Source organism: Nesoenas mayeri, assembly GCF_963082525.1.
Source record: "Nesoenas mayeri genome assembly, chromosome: 9".
Lineage (NCBI taxonomy): Eukaryota > Metazoa > Chordata > Aves > Columbiformes > Columbidae > Nesoenas > Nesoenas mayeri.
In genome coordinates, this window is record NC_137557.1 from 12,352,564 (window position 1) to 12,367,916 (window position 15,353).

Genomic DNA, 15,353 nt, shown 5'->3' on the forward strand with positions numbered 1-15,353 from the left:
CAGCTATTCAGCAAATACAACTCAAAGCATGCAGAAAATATTCAAGGTCTGTACCAAAGCTTCCCCTGCATGGGAGAAGTTGCAGCTTACCTTGATTTTAGTATGCACATCAAGAATATCTGGAATACTGCCAAATATGGTCTTAATCTCTTCCTGTGCAAGGATTGGTCCTCCAAGCTGTCCTTCCTTCTCCAACGGAACTTGAAATAACTGATGAATTAGACAAAAATGTTAATGTCCTTCCAATTGCCACACACTGCATTAGAAACAGTTATGACAGCAACAGTGTTTTCCTTCCAGATCATACTTTCCTACAGTCAGAGTCTTGAGATACTCCCATTTAGCAAGAGCAGGTTATGGAGGAGTGGTTTTAAGATACAAACACGAAGTTCAATACATCACTACCATGTAACCCCCTTTCATCTACTTTTTTACTCATACACATCAGCTAACTCTGTAAGTAGATAATCAGCTGCAACAGAAATAGACTTTCTAGAAATAAAGCTCTTCCTGTAAGCTATTTCATATTCTGCTTTTCTTGTAATAATAATAAAAAGCTTTTTCCCCTGCTACCTCTCTCTATTCACTAATATCTTGACAATCTGAGTTATGAAGATACTGTTTTCCTGAAGCTTAGAATTTCCATACAAACAGCAACTCCACTGCAGATCTCAAATTAGAAATTGTATTTTCCAGCCTTTATCATTAACACATACTAAACATTTTTATATGTCAGTAAAATTACATGTGACTGTTTACATGGTCATCTTTTTATAAACTTTTCATGCACCCAAGCCCTCAAAACCCTGCAGATCACAGGTTGAAAATAACCAGGGATATAAACACTGGATGTCTTATTACAGTTGAACTGTACTTGCCTTAAAACCAGCTTACCTGAATGATTGTTGTTAGAATATCAACATAGTTACTTTCTGTCTGATACAATTCCTTTGCAACCTGCCATCTTGCAGACTGCTTCAGTGGAAGAGGAGTTGAGTTTTTGGAAGGCCTTGCACAGGATTTTGGTGTTTCTGATGAAGATAAATTCCCAAAAGAAAATACAGCTGTATTATAATAGAATCCATAAAAAAAGCTCACCCTTAAAGACAGGAAAAAAACCTTCAGAATTTTTAAGGGAAGATGGCTTTTTTTGTTAAAAAAAAGGCTGTTCTGTAGGTTATCCTAGAGTTATCAGAGCTCTTTCTAGAAAATGGCTTCATTACAGCCTAATTACAGAACAACAGTAATATATTATTCTTCAAAATTAGTAACCCATTTATGGACAGGTCAATGATTTAACCCTATTATGTTTAGTAGAAAGTGAGGATTAGGTGCTGAACATTATTTAATACATACACCAGGTACAAGAGTACATTTCTACTTTCACTTAGCCACGTAAACAATTACCTTTCATTGTCTACCATCCTTGCATTAGGTACATAGCTCAAAACCATTTATTAAAATCAGTCCTTGCATACAACACCTAGATTTAATCTTATTGTGGGCAGGGGGCAAAGACACAGAAAATAAAGTGATTTCTCTTAATGATAAAACTGAGGTGGACCTGGAACAGTCCATTAGTTTTAAATACTTGCTCATGTATTGGACCTCAGAGATCTGCACTCACTCATTCTGTCACCATTACTAAAAGTACCTTACCTGTTGTTTTAAAACTAGCACTTTTTCTGAAACTGTCTGCTGATGTTGGATTAGAAGAAAACTCTGTACCAGAGGTTACAAGAGCATTAAGTAAGCTGGTCTTAAGAGTAAGCTGATCTTTCCTGTATCTCTTCTGAATTATCACTTATAGGTTGTGCCTCATGGAGATTTATTTTATTTGTATACAGGGGCTTTTTTACAGTAGTAGCAACTCCAGATACCTCCTCTATGATGGAATTGGGGCTTTGTTGTTGTTTGGGTTTGGTTTTTTGTTTGTTTTTGTTTGTTTGTTTGTTTTTGTTTTGTGTGTGTTGTTTTTTTTCCAAACCTCAGCTTTTAACTAATCCAAAATTTTGCAGTTTCTTCTCTTCCACAACCACCATGTGCAACCAAGTTCGTTGCCCATTAACTCATCAAAACCAGTTGATTTATATTCTTGTGAGGTTTTAGACATGACAGTTTACTGGTACAAATAGCATTACCTCAACAGAACATTTCAAAGATCTATGACAGGGCTTTGCAGGAATTTTCCCTCTGACATCCTCAGAACAGAATCTTTGTCATCCTTTCTCCAAGTATCCTACTGGAGAGGTTTTTAGATTATTTACTGTTAATTACGTTGCTTATTTGCTGCAGATTTTCAGCAGAGTATTTGAAACATTTTGCAGTAATACTTGTAATTCATATTTACCAAGTCCATACGTTTTCCTTCAGATATGAATATGCTTACTGTGATGACAAAAGGCAACTTGGCCTCTGTCTCTGTCTGAACTCTTCGGTCCAATTCTGCTTTCTGCACACTTTCAAAAGGAGAAAGCCTGGAATTATTTAAGAAATCTGTAGCAAAACCTGTAAGACTTCCCTACTACTACCATCACCACTTGTATGCAAAGCACTCTTAAGCATTGAAAGTGTGTCTGAATGAGTTATTAGCTCTACCTCCATTGGCAGTGCTTGACTCTGGAGTGTTAGAAATATCCAGCAAGGACCCAATAGAAAGCGAGTGTTCAGCTGACGGGCGTTTCCGAGGAGGGAACGGCGACAGGTCTGTTTCTCTGGTCAGTTGTGCAAGAGTCTCTTTCAAACGGCGTCTTTTGCGATTGCTGTTTGGAGTACTCAGAGAAAGCAGCGACACAGACTTCTTGAGGCCAGGACTCTCTGACTGTTGGAAAAGAAAGTTCAGTTTGGTGGTTTTAGCTGCCGTGTCCAGCTCAGTCCAGTGCAAAAGTAAGTTAACCATAGAGACCAGTAGGCAACACAACTCTCCCTAGGCAAAGCCTTTTTTTATTTTTTTTCTTTTGAACTGGAAACCACACTAATACTTTATTTAACTGAAAATAAGTTCAACCTCTGGAAAGCAGAAAATAATTTCTAAATTAGTATTCCATGTATAAAATTTATAATCCATCATCTGGAACGCAAGTGCTGCTTTAAAACATTGGATTTCTGTCCCCATGCATCCTATTGCACGTGCTAATTTTACCACCAAATACATGCTGCACGTTACATAAGACTTCAGCATACCTTCTCAAATAAATACATGGACTCTCCAGCTCTGGCATCCATTTGAATGCTTCCCCAGAACCACTAAAGGAAAAAGAAACCATACATTAAACACACATTACAGGGCTTCAACCCAAGTTAAAAATATTGAAAATAATACATGTAATAGTAAGGCAGTTTGCATACCAAATGCAAACATGTGGCTTATTCTGAAAAAGAAAGGTTTCTCACATAACAAATATTATATAAGAATTCCAAGAATTTGTCAGCACTAACCTCTTGCTTTACAACATAAAGTTTTTTTAAAGGTTCAAATGGAAGATCTTTCACTGTACTTTCTTCAACCACTAAGTGTGTACACCTTTCATCACCAACTGGTAAATAATGTCCTCCTAGGTTAAAAAAAAAAAAAAACAAAAAAGGCAAATTAGCAAGATTATTGTTAGAAATTAGTAGCATGAGAGAAGAGCCAGAGAGATGAACCCTTTAGTGAGCTGATCAGTTGTTGGGGTCTACATAACACCCCGCATATGTCCACCTGCAGTGGACAGCTTTTTGGAAATCAGACGTAGTATGCAGGAGTAAAGTTCATATTGAAAATTCAAGAGTACACAGAATTTAGAGGGCCTTTCAAGCCATCTGGCAATAAATGCAATATTCTTCTGGAAAACTTTTCCTGTTTCTTGGAAGAGCAAGCCAGCAATACTCACCCTAAAGACATCCACAAACTACAACCTGTGCATGTCACAACCTTATACATAGTTTCAGGTAAACAGAAGACTTGTAAGGTATCTGTTACCTCATTACTGTCAATGTGATTATTAATATTGTACTACACACTACTGAAAAACTGAACACTTCCAATTAAGTGTTTTACCAGGGATGATTCATATCAAAGTTGTAAACATCATAGTTGCTTTCTCTGAATTATGCAAAGATGAATACCACAAAGCTGATTACAAAAACTGAAGCAGAATATACATATTATGTAGCAGGTTTTCCCAGGTATCTTCAAGCATCCTATAATTACTTTTTAAATTCTCTAGTCTCAATCAGCCTAGGAAGTTTAAAGTCTTCGATAGCTACCAGAACCTATGCATACAGCGACATCTAAAAGTCAATCTGTAGTTCTCAAAGTTGATGAGTCTTCATTAATACTTCATGATTCACAGTCCAAGATTTCAGCTTCAGTTAAGTATTTATCAGTTATAAACCCCATTCTTTCCACAGGTCAACTTGCATAAACAATAACCTTGCATTTCTGTCATTTCTTCCATGCTAGCTTTCTCATCATCAGAGAAACCAAGGAAACTTAACATGCAGTCCTGGAAGGGAGGAACCTTGAACTGATTTCTGAAGTCATCATCAGCTGCACAAAAATCACTGGGGGAAAAAAAAAAAGGTGCACAAAAAGGTCAATCATCATTACATCACTATTCAAACAGAAGCTCACAACACTACAGGTTAACAGGATGCAAGGTTAAGGCAGAAGGAAAATAAACACCTACCTTTCATTCCTTTTCTCCCAAGCCTTATAAATCCACTCAGCTTTCACAATAGGAGTACCAAGACTTACAGCAATCTACAAAACAGGAAAAGCACAAGTTGTACCAAGTAAGAATTTGTATTTAAGTCTTTCTCATGCCAAGAAAAATTTGTAACCTTGCCTTTACTTTTCAAGACAGATACTGCAAAAAGTGAACATATTCCTTCAAGAATCATATCCAACTGTAACTCCCCAGAGTTAGAATGTATTAATTCCTCAGTCGCTGGGAAACTCAATCAATAGCTGTTTTGACACTTTTTAGAAAGTGCATCATTTTGTTAGTCTGATATCCTTCACTCACAAAACCAAGTCTCTGTTCCAGTGGAATACGGGACCTTTTTTCTGCTTTTGATACTTCGTATGAAGACAAACATCTTTGTCTGCTTTTACCCAAGAGAAAACAACTATTCCAAAGGTAACCTCCGTGACTGCTTGAGAGAAATTGTAAAATTTTCCTACTTTTTCCCTTTGAGCAGGCAGAAAGAAGTGTTTGAACAATTAGAAATTAGGTCTTCTCTTCCAACTGGAAAATTAGAAAGACAGACAAAGAAAAACTCAAAAGCCTACTAATAATTCAAACAAGGGAGAGTCAAGGGATATAGGCATTGCTATATCACATTCCATGTGACCTATAAACTTGTATTTACTTGTCAACTGGACATACATGACCTGAAGGATTCCCTTTTGGTGTTGTCAGAAAACATCTATACCTAACAAGTTAAAATAATTTTGATGCATACAAATTGAGCACTAAAGTTGTTTGCAAATTACTTTGAAGTTTAGTGTTTAGATGAGCAAAAAAAAGCGGGCATGTTGATACATAAACACTTGTCCATTGATGAACAAATGTTTATCAATGTCTTAAGTACTGATAACATCAGTAACATTAAGTGTCTTGGTTCTTGTTATTTACTATACTCGTCTATTTCAAAGCCTTTGCATTCAGGCAGTTTATATTATTTAGATCTTGAACAGAGACAAAAACATGTCAGAGCTTAAGACTAGATCAAGATTAATTCACCATTACAAGTCATTGGTTTTAGTACAGGAAAAACAGCAACTTACAAGCTGAAGTATAATTTACAGATTCAGTCTACAAGAGCGAAATTCTGAAAGTTTCCATGAAGTACCAGCTCAAGCTTACATACTCTGAATTTGTCTCCATGTGTTGAGTTAGCCACCAGATGTGTAACTTTGGAGCTAAAGTCCCTTCGAATAATACCACCCATATGATGAACCAAGGTCACTAGCTTAACCTGAAAAATATAGACAAAATAAGTTCACAGTATATCTTTTGAACTGTACAGTGCAGAGTGAGAGTGGCACAAAAATATTTCACAAAGCAAGCCACAGGAGATTACATTAAATAGCTCGGAATAGAAATGCTCCAATTTTTTCCTAAAACAACCTGTAGCATTACAGGAGAAGATATAGCTGATACATTAGAAAAACTATTAACTTTTCTTTTTCAGTATTTAATACAGCCTTGCTGTGTAGCTTTAGGAAAACTACCCACGCCACCAGTACTCTCGTGATAATCATACATAATCACTTCACCATTTCACACACAACAGATTTTAAGCATGTTATCCTCATTGATTTAGCCAATTCTATTATATCTGAAGGGGCAATTGACAGAATTTACAGAAGACTGTGATTAGTTCAACTTGAATCTAGCAGATCAAACCTGACTATCACTAATACTGGGCAAAGGCTTTTGTTTTGGTTTGGGTTTTTTTCTCCATATGAAGATATGGAGCCATATTGTTGATTCCCAGGTGTCCAATAGGAAAATTAGGTGCCACCTGTACCACTGAAATGGAAAACTTCTCTAATGTCAAGAGTTAAGTCCTGATAGCAAGATAGTATGTCTGCAAATGCTCCAAACAGAACTGCAAAGCTTTACTGGACCATACTACTACCTGTACAAATAAGATGACACTATTGGGTAAACATCATCTTATATGAAGCCCAAGTCTACCAGTCTTTAAGCCTTAATGAATTAGAGCCATTTAATGTCCTTCAACAAAAGAGCAACCAAAACCGGCATCACAGGACTTGCACAAGGAAACAATTTTGTTCCCATCCTGAAACATCACTGTCCCTGGACACACAACAAAACAAGAGAACAAAACAAACCAAGCAACCCATTCCCCCCATACGAGCTCTAGTCACAATTAAAACCTACAGGTGATAGAACAGAAAATTATTTAGAAAATAAAATTAACATAGCTTTACCAATCCAAAAGAAAAAAAAGTCTTACTAATTCATCTTTCTTTCTGAATCCTGTAAAGCACAGTACCAAGTTCAACATACTCGCACAGTACAGTGGACGACAGGAGAAAGGTAAAGGCTGAAAGTAAGAAGCAAGTTTATTAGTCAAAAGCATGCTGTTTCCATTAGATTTTTAACATTCTTTTTAGTACAGTACTATTGTTCCTAGTATTAAAATGCATCAGGCACTAGTCCAAGTCTGTGTATTCAGTCATACCTCAGCTCCAGACCTGTGTTCTGATAAATTAACTTGAGCATCCCAAGTTCCACAGGTAGCACTCTTGGTTTTTTTTCCTCCCCAGTCCATCCCCTGTACATGACAATTTTTGGACATGCAAAGCATCTGCTGGAGCTGCCTTTCCTAAGGGCACAGTTCCTACTAGTGGGTCAACAACTCCCACAACTACTGCAGTAGTTGTAGCCTTACTAGTCTCCCTGTACTTTCTCACTACATGCAACATTGTAACATGGTATTAGAAACTTGCTTTTCTTAACATTCAGTGTTAAGAATACTTAAGATTGATTGACAAAGCAAAATAGATTTCATTTTGAACACTTAATATTTAGAACTCTCCGCATCAGAGAAGCACTAAGCAGATTCCAACAGAAAGCACATACCTTTCCTTTGTGCGCACAGTGCAACACAACTGGAGGTCCAATGACGCGACATTCTGCTTTGCAGAGGTTGTTAAAGATAGAATCTTGGAAATCTGACACAACAAAGATGGTCTCAAATTCTGGGGAATCAGAATCGCCAAGCTCTTCCATCGTATCTGTCTTTATGTAGGGCACTTTAATTTCCTTGATGTAAGAGGATGAAGGGGAAAGCATTATTCAGGTGACATACTTACACTAGTGTCAAAGTTCAATGGACTTTCATTTTAGACCATTAGTAAAATGTATGATCCAGATTTCAACAGAGACAGACTCTTAGGATTTGTGAAAGCTGAATGAGATACACGGTTCTGTAGCATAAGAATAGCTATGAACTGCACCTAAAATGTCTTAAAGCAATTCCTCCTTCTGAAGAATAAGGACTCTAACTACTTCCGAAGTTTACATATCAGTTCACACTGATAATATAGTATAGAAAAATATCTACAGATAGGAAAAAAAACCTCACCAACTAAGCACAAAAGATAAATGAAATTTCAGACTGTCGGAACAGCTTACGGTACTTCTAGATGCTACAAAAAAGTAGCATCCAGCTTGCAACAACAAGTTCTGTGCTGCATAAGATATAAAGAACTGAAGTCAATCTTTTTCATTGCTTGATATTTTTAAGGGCTTTAAAAATTTGTTCTGTTCCAATTTCAGTCATTAGCTTCAAATTTTATTTTCTAGGTTTTTCACATCCAGAAATGAAGAACCACTTCTTACACTTAAGGTTAATTGCAGCTTTCAATTGAAAGAAAAGTCAATTAACCAATTATGAAGTCAGTTCATAGCAAAAACTTATGTGTTGACTGAATATAAGCATGCAATTGAGTGTCTCCATATTGCTATCCCCGTTAGGAAACACCACTAATCAAGAGCTGCAGATATTATTTCGATATTTGAGAAAGTGCTTGTAAGAAAGTGATGATTTTGACAAGCTTCAAGAGATACCATCAGAAACATTAATATATATTGTGACCATCACACGCAATTAATACAAATTCAAGCATATACACATTTGAGTCCCAGTGAAGTGTAACATGCTGCATGCAATCACATGTGCTTAATTGCATGACATACCATAAGAATAATACTTTTTATTAGCTTTTCTTCTGATTTATCAGGACCAGTTTCCTTTATCTTTATAACTGGTACTTCCATTATCTTAATGGTCTGTGGAAGAGCAGAACTTTAGTACAAAACCAAATCGGTTACTCAAGTCTAAAAGCACACTATCTCATTGCAGCAACTGTTTTATCTTAGGCCCACATACCTCCAAGGCTTTCAGAAGCTCCTCATGTTTCCCTGCTTCCTGAACCAAAACCACTCTTGTTTCTATTTGAGGCATCTCTTCTGCTTATAGGAAAACAAGGACATTATTTGTATTTTAAAAGAAAAAGCCACATTATTGCTAAAAATCAACCACTAATATACAGAAGAATACAGGCAGACTGCATCCTTTCAAGATACCTAATTTATATGGAACAAGCCTGAAAATAAATGTTACCTCAAGAAGCCTGTCCTTTAATCAAGGCAAACTCAATTGACCACAGAGCCTAAACTTTCTAGTATATGGTAAAACAAGATCCTACAATTCATGAGCAGTTACCTTACAGTCAAAGAAAGAACATGCAAGAGGAGTCAGCAACGGTGAAAGGGGGGGATGGGGAGAGAGGGAAGGAAGAAAGAAAATTGTTGACTTAATGCTTCCAGCAGAATTAGATACCAAGACCTGCTGGAAAATAGACAGCTGCTATCTTTTCTGCTTTCTGCATTCCTGGCTGACAAAGTCCACTACTTCCTAGTAACTGCTCGGTTTCACTAAGGAATATCAGCACTGAAGTTAGGTATCTTGTTCTTTTTCTTCATGTATTAATAAGCTTTCAAAATACAAGGAGGATTGGTTGCCTCCATGTCATTTACACCAAAAGTCTGCCATTGGATTTTAGCTACTGCATTGCAGGGGAAAAAAAATAAGCCTTTTTTGTTGTTGTGGTTGGTTTGGTTTCATTTTGTTTGGGTTCTTTTGGTTTTTTTGATTTTAGTATTTGTTCTTGTTCTTGAATGAGTTTCAAACTCAAGACTATTCATGTCTAAGAACATACAGTTCTGTAGTTCAGCAAAGCACTTTGCTTTTTCAAAACTGTTAAATACCTACAAAGTAATCATAGATAGAAGTCTTAAAATAAGCTTCTCCCATTACCTTCAACATCCAAAGCAGATCCAGGAACCACATTCTCTTTGGAGGCTTCTATAATTTTTGAATCAAGAACAGAAGAATCAGTCAAGAGGCTCCTTCCAGTTTCAGAAAACAATGTACTGCTGTCAGCCATGATTGTGTCTGGTTTCTTTCTTCAACAGCTAGAAGATAGATGTGCTAAACTGTTACAGTTGCAAAAAGCTCATTAATAAAAGTCTAAGGCAGTCAGAAGTAACTTCAGACTTCTGAACACTAAACATTCCAACTCTTATTTAAATCCCGCTCACACTGGCAGAGTAGTTATGAAATGGTGTTACAAGTGACACAACTGATAGAAACGTCTGACAACAAATCTATATAGAAGGTTCTGAGCAGGCAGATATCATTCATTTGTACAAGCAGCTGCAAAGACTATACTTGAACCCTAAGCAGCAGGGAAGCACTAACCCTAGTGTTCTTTTTAAAAAGCCTAATCACAAATGACCAAACTAAAAGTTATTCTTTGTTTCAGTGATAAACTATTATAAGCTAGATTTGAGACAAAGTTTAGCACTGTTGAAGTTAAACATCAGCAGAAAAAATAAGGTACGCATAGCGTCTTGCTAAAATTTGATTTTTCAGGTGAACTGGCTAGGGTTTCTGTGGTTACATAAAAATGACCATCCAGGAGCAGAACCAGCACAATTTACTCAAGGAAAAATTAGGTTTCTCAAAATACATGAGTGTCTCTATGAAGGTAATAATGGCACATATGTCTATCTATATGATCTAGTCTATTGTCGCACTTGAACTGTAATACAGTAGAAGCATCCATTCATCATCAGATAAAGAGGCCTGCTGTCTTCTCACAGATAGAAAATATCATGCTTTCCCAGCCCATCAAACAAACTTGTCACGCTTGTACCAGAAAATTTCCCCTAAGACAAAGTCAACAAATAGCACATTTTCCTTTGTGCGCGAAGCAAGAAGTATGCATTTCCTGTGATTCATCATTCACACAAACGTAAATATTTGCACAGTGATATCAGAAGTTATCTAGACTGGCTGCACTATATGAACAGCTATAGTATAATAACCCTCTGTATCACTTTAACTAGAGCAGTTCTCCTCATGACTGTAAGTGCCCCTTTAAAACAGTAGCCATCCAAATAACACATTAAACCCTGTGAGAACTGCACATGCTATTGTTCAAGTTGTGCAATGCCTGTCCAGTTACATAGCAAAGTAAAAATCAGAAGACAAGAAAAAAAAAGGTGTTTTGCATAATGGCACTATAGAAAAGAGTTTGTATTCTACAGCTTACGAGATCATATTTGAGACTCTTGGACAAGATTGATGTCTTGATAACACATCAGGTAATTCCTAATATAGTGATGAACAATAAGTCAACACTACAAATCTACCATAATTCTAGGCATATTCAATTATCAAAATCGCCACCTTAGTTGCAAGTTTAGTGTCACACACAAATTGTGCAGGCTCCAAGTTTCCCAACAGTAAGTCCCAGTTACCCAGCTACTATAGTTTATCTCCAAATAACCTGAGACCTAGGAAGAGGAGAAAGTCACTTTAACCAGAAAGAGTCTTGACGGATCACCCATCCAAAACCTTATAAAGATGCCACCGGGAACTGTTATACAGTTACCTTTTCTTCGGTAGTGAGTGTGGAAGGAAGCATAATCTTGAAAGATTCAAACCACGTTGTTAATAATGATTACCACATACCCTCCAATTAAGGGTACCATTAAATTTAAATTCTATAGATTGTTTTTAAAAAGTATGAGATGTCAATATGATTCCTTTCGTGCTGCTGTTGTTATATCTAACAACATGTATATGAACTTACAGAGAAGTTCATAGCATATTTGAGAGAAGCCCATACTTCAGGCTGAGCGTTGACTTTCTTTATGGCTTTTCCCATTTATTTATTTATGGCGTTCCATTCAGGTGTATTTACCAAAAAAAATCCCTGTCTTAATGGCCACATATTAATTAATAACATAATACCAGTTACTGGACTTACACACAGATGGTGCCAAGATACAGAAGACATGAATGCAACAGTCTTCCCTTACATAAAAGAGAACATAAGTCAGAACACCATTGCTACAGGATTCAGGCAGACCTGAATGCCCACACAGCGTTATGCTTACAAATGACCTCAAAACAGGTCGTAGAAAGCTTGAATGGCACAAAACACTCATACGCCAAAATACGTTTTCTAGAGCAAGAACAGGAGGTAACCCCCCCGCCCCATATCGCTCATTTCCCTCCAGAGAGCTACCCAGAAGCGTGACGAGCTGCGCTGCTGGGACGCCGCCGAAGGCGAGATCGGACAGCGGCAGCTGCTCCCGCCACAGAAGCCGGCAGGTGCCAGCGGGCCTGGGCCTCCGCTCTGCCCCGAGGAGACCGCCAGCAGCCCCGGGAGGGCCCGGGGCGGCGCTGAGCAGCGGGGCTGCCCCAAGCGGCCCCCAGGTCCAACTGGCACCCCCGGCCCAGTTCAGCCGGCCCCGCCTCAGGCCGCCCGCTGTCCTGCCCGAGCTCGGCCTCCCCCAGCCCCCGCCCGGTCACCCGTTCCGCGCCACAGCCGCCCGCTCCCAGCGCCCAGGGCCGGCTCCCCCCTCACCGCTGATGCCACCTGCCGCCAATCGCAAAGAGAAGCTCCGCCATGAGCGGCCACCAACACCAATTCAAAAAGCGAGCCGCCGCATTAAGTGCGCCGCGCATTGGCTGCCCGCCCCACCGCTTCTCTGTAAGCCGCCACCTCATTCGGCATCGTTCCGATGTGTCCCGCCCGCTTCCCGTCTCTTTTTGGACAGCGCTTCCCTCTCTGCCCTCTCTGATTGGATGCCGCACCTGCCGCTCGCGACCAGACGGCGCCCTATTGGCGGCAGGAAGTTTCGTGAACAGAACAGTCCTTGTTGCGGTACCCGGGAGCAGGTTGCTGAATGGGGTGGTGGCGCTCTGCGCTGATTGGCTGCAGAAGGGTTTCGAACGCTTCCAACGGCCGCGGCGGAGGAGCCCGGATGGAACGGCGGGGCGGGGCGGGGCGGGAGCGGGCGGAGCTGCCGCCGTCGTTCTGAGGCGGTACCCTGCTGCGGGGCAGGGCGGGCCACATGCCGGGGGGGTGCGGGGCTGCTGTAGCAGATGTGACGCGGCCGTACGGAGATAGCGGTTAACGGTGTGTGCGGAAGGGCCAGTCTCTCGGGGGAGATCCGCCCCTCAGCCCCCCACGCCGGCCTGTCCCGCTCCCCGCACCGTGTCCCGGTCGGACAGTCATGTGGCGGGCGCTGCAGGACACAGCGTGTCCCGCTGCCCTGCAGAGCACCTGTGGGCACTGCGCAAAAGGGAGGATAAATAATTACTGTGGCAGTCATGAGACTATTAACGCTGTTAATAATTTAGGAAGCTCTGCCTTGCCGAGAATATTAGTGTGCTTATATATTCAGAATAATCAGATTATAGGAAACTAGAGAAAAGAGCTGACATGAGAAAATGTGACTGGCCAAGATGAAAGTCAGTCAGCTGACTCAGTGGCACCAACCCCAAAACAAATTAATTTCACCAAATGCTTTACTGTCTTTTAAAATTTTCTCTAAGATTAAAACTTACTGATCTGGGAAGGAATTCTTCTAAAGAGGCTCAGCACCTCTGAAACCTGATATAGGATAATGTCCCACTGGCTGATTTAAAACAAAGAGAGAATTTTTTTTTTTTTCTATTCTATGCTAAATTCTTATGCACCAGATTGAGTTCTTAGATCTCACTCATTTTTTAGTACTGCAGATTTGTATTAGTTTGGACATTTTCATGAGTGATGCATCAGCTGTTAGTGCCAGTGAGAGTCCATTGACTTTATATGATCTCGAAGAAAAACAGAACAGGAGAAACTAGAAGAAGGTGACAGCAATAGCAGGCATTGTTTACATGAATAAACATTTGCTGGTGAGGTACATGTAAATTAGGACTATATTCTTGAGGAAAGGCTTTCAGAATAACAGTCTGGAAAGCAAGGAGGTCATTTCAATTTGGGCACTTGACCTAACCTGAGGTCCTTTTGTCACTTCGAAGTACCAGTTCAGGCCATCATTTTGCCATTCCAGGCCACGCTTCACTGGCCTTTTCCCATTGTCAGCTCTCTTTGTGCTCTTAAAAAGTCTTTTTCAGCCAGGATCCCTTGCACGCTGAACCAGGGACCAGGTTTCTCCTAGGTTTGGAACAAGTTCTGCTATATAGATTCTGGAAAAGATACCACCGATTGCACATTAATTTCCACCTGACCTCTAGATCCTTGAAAAAGCTATATAAAATGCTGTGTCTGCACAGACAGGAGAAGTATATTTATCAGGGCTGAGGATTAACACATGATACGTGCATCACTTCTCAGCTGAAGGTTTAAAAAGAATATAAGTGATACCTAAATGGTCAGTACATAAATATAGGTTCACTATGCATATGAAGAGTGGCTTGGACATTGGCCAGTTTTTTAATAGATTTGAAAATCTAGAATAACAATCTCATAAAGCAACTAGGGTATTCTGATGAACTGTTCTTCCTGGGACTGACAGAATGTAGACACATTTTAGGTAGTAATCACTTAAGAAAAGTGGCTGAGTTGTTTTGTTTTTTTTTTTAATCAAGTGCATTTCTTCTGACAGAAGTTTAGATCAGGAATGATGACAAAAATAATTAATATTCTTTATATGTCTGCTATTTAAAAATCTAAGTGTTTCTCATATTAAAGGCTCTGAAATAGAAACACCTAGTGTTTTCTGTAGTGTAAAATGTCACATGTAGTTGAAACTTGCTTCCACTTACCTAGTGTCAAGGTAACCCAGAAGTATAACATTCATTTAATGGTTAAATAGTTTCCTCTTGCAGTAACACCCACAGGGAGAAAGTTCCAGGAGATTAAATCATTAAAAGAGCCCTGTCACATCAGCTTGGTGGGAGCAGGATCTTGTACCTTGTGAAAAAACAAGGAGGCCACACTAGAAGAACTGAGGGAACCCCGCGAGCCCTGAAGGAAACCTTGGTGACCCACAGTGTCTCTGGGCATTGGCTGCAGGGGGTGAGTTTATGTAGGGAAACTGCTTGTCTCCTAGATATCTTGCAAGCATTTTGGGGTTTAATTTATCCTTTTTTTTTCTTTTTAATAAGGGAATTTTTCTCAGATGATGGTGTTTTAGTATTTCAACCAAATGACTTCCTGATAAGCACCTGAGAAAAAATGAGATACGTCAAAGAGCTATTGATTCAGTTTAGCCAGAGCAGTTACTTTCAAAATATGCAGAAGCGGGGAGATCAAGTACAAGATGTATGTGGGGATCAGTGGGAGCATGAGAAACCTCAAAACCAAATTCCGTCCAGCCCTTTTGTCTCTTTTTTGAAGAGATAAATAGATGAGAGGGAGGAGTGGGACTAGACCCAGTTTTACCGGAGGTTTGGGAACAATGATTTTTGTTGAAAGACACAAATTGTTACGCTGAAGGATGCTGGGTGTGGAGTTCAGG

At 39.4% G+C, this 15,353-nt stretch overlaps 1 protein-coding gene across 1 annotated transcript in view; it reads right to left on the bottom strand.

The window, feature by feature from the left end:
- ECT2 (epithelial cell transforming 2) overlaps positions 1-12,558 on the bottom strand; it is a gene marked incomplete at its 3' end in the record, with an annotated part of 28,320 nt that extends 15,762 nt beyond the window's left edge. Inside the window, exons 1-14 of the mRNA XM_080349784.1 lie at positions 12,467-12,558; positions 9,844-10,001; positions 8,914-8,993; positions 8,721-8,813; positions 7,602-7,784; positions 6,973-7,062; positions 5,857-5,964; positions 4,671-4,744; positions 4,415-4,545; positions 3,439-3,554; positions 3,184-3,246; positions 2,599-2,821; positions 895-1,031; positions 91-210 (exon numbers count right to left, since the gene is read on the bottom strand). Of these exons, the coding sequence (XP_080205910.1) occupies positions 91-210; positions 895-1,031; positions 2,599-2,821; positions 3,184-3,246; positions 3,439-3,554; positions 4,415-4,545; positions 4,671-4,744; positions 5,857-5,964; positions 6,973-7,062; positions 7,602-7,784; positions 8,721-8,813; positions 8,914-8,993; positions 9,844-9,973 (1,548 nt within the window). The 5' untranslated portion in view covers positions 9,974-10,001; positions 12,467-12,558. The remainder of the gene's footprint in view (positions 1-90; positions 211-894; positions 1,032-2,598; positions 2,822-3,183; positions 3,247-3,438; positions 3,555-4,414; positions 4,546-4,670; positions 4,745-5,856; positions 5,965-6,972; positions 7,063-7,601; positions 7,785-8,720; positions 8,814-8,913; positions 8,994-9,843; positions 10,002-12,466) is intronic.
- Between the last annotated feature and the right edge of the window lie 2,795 nt (positions 12,559-15,353).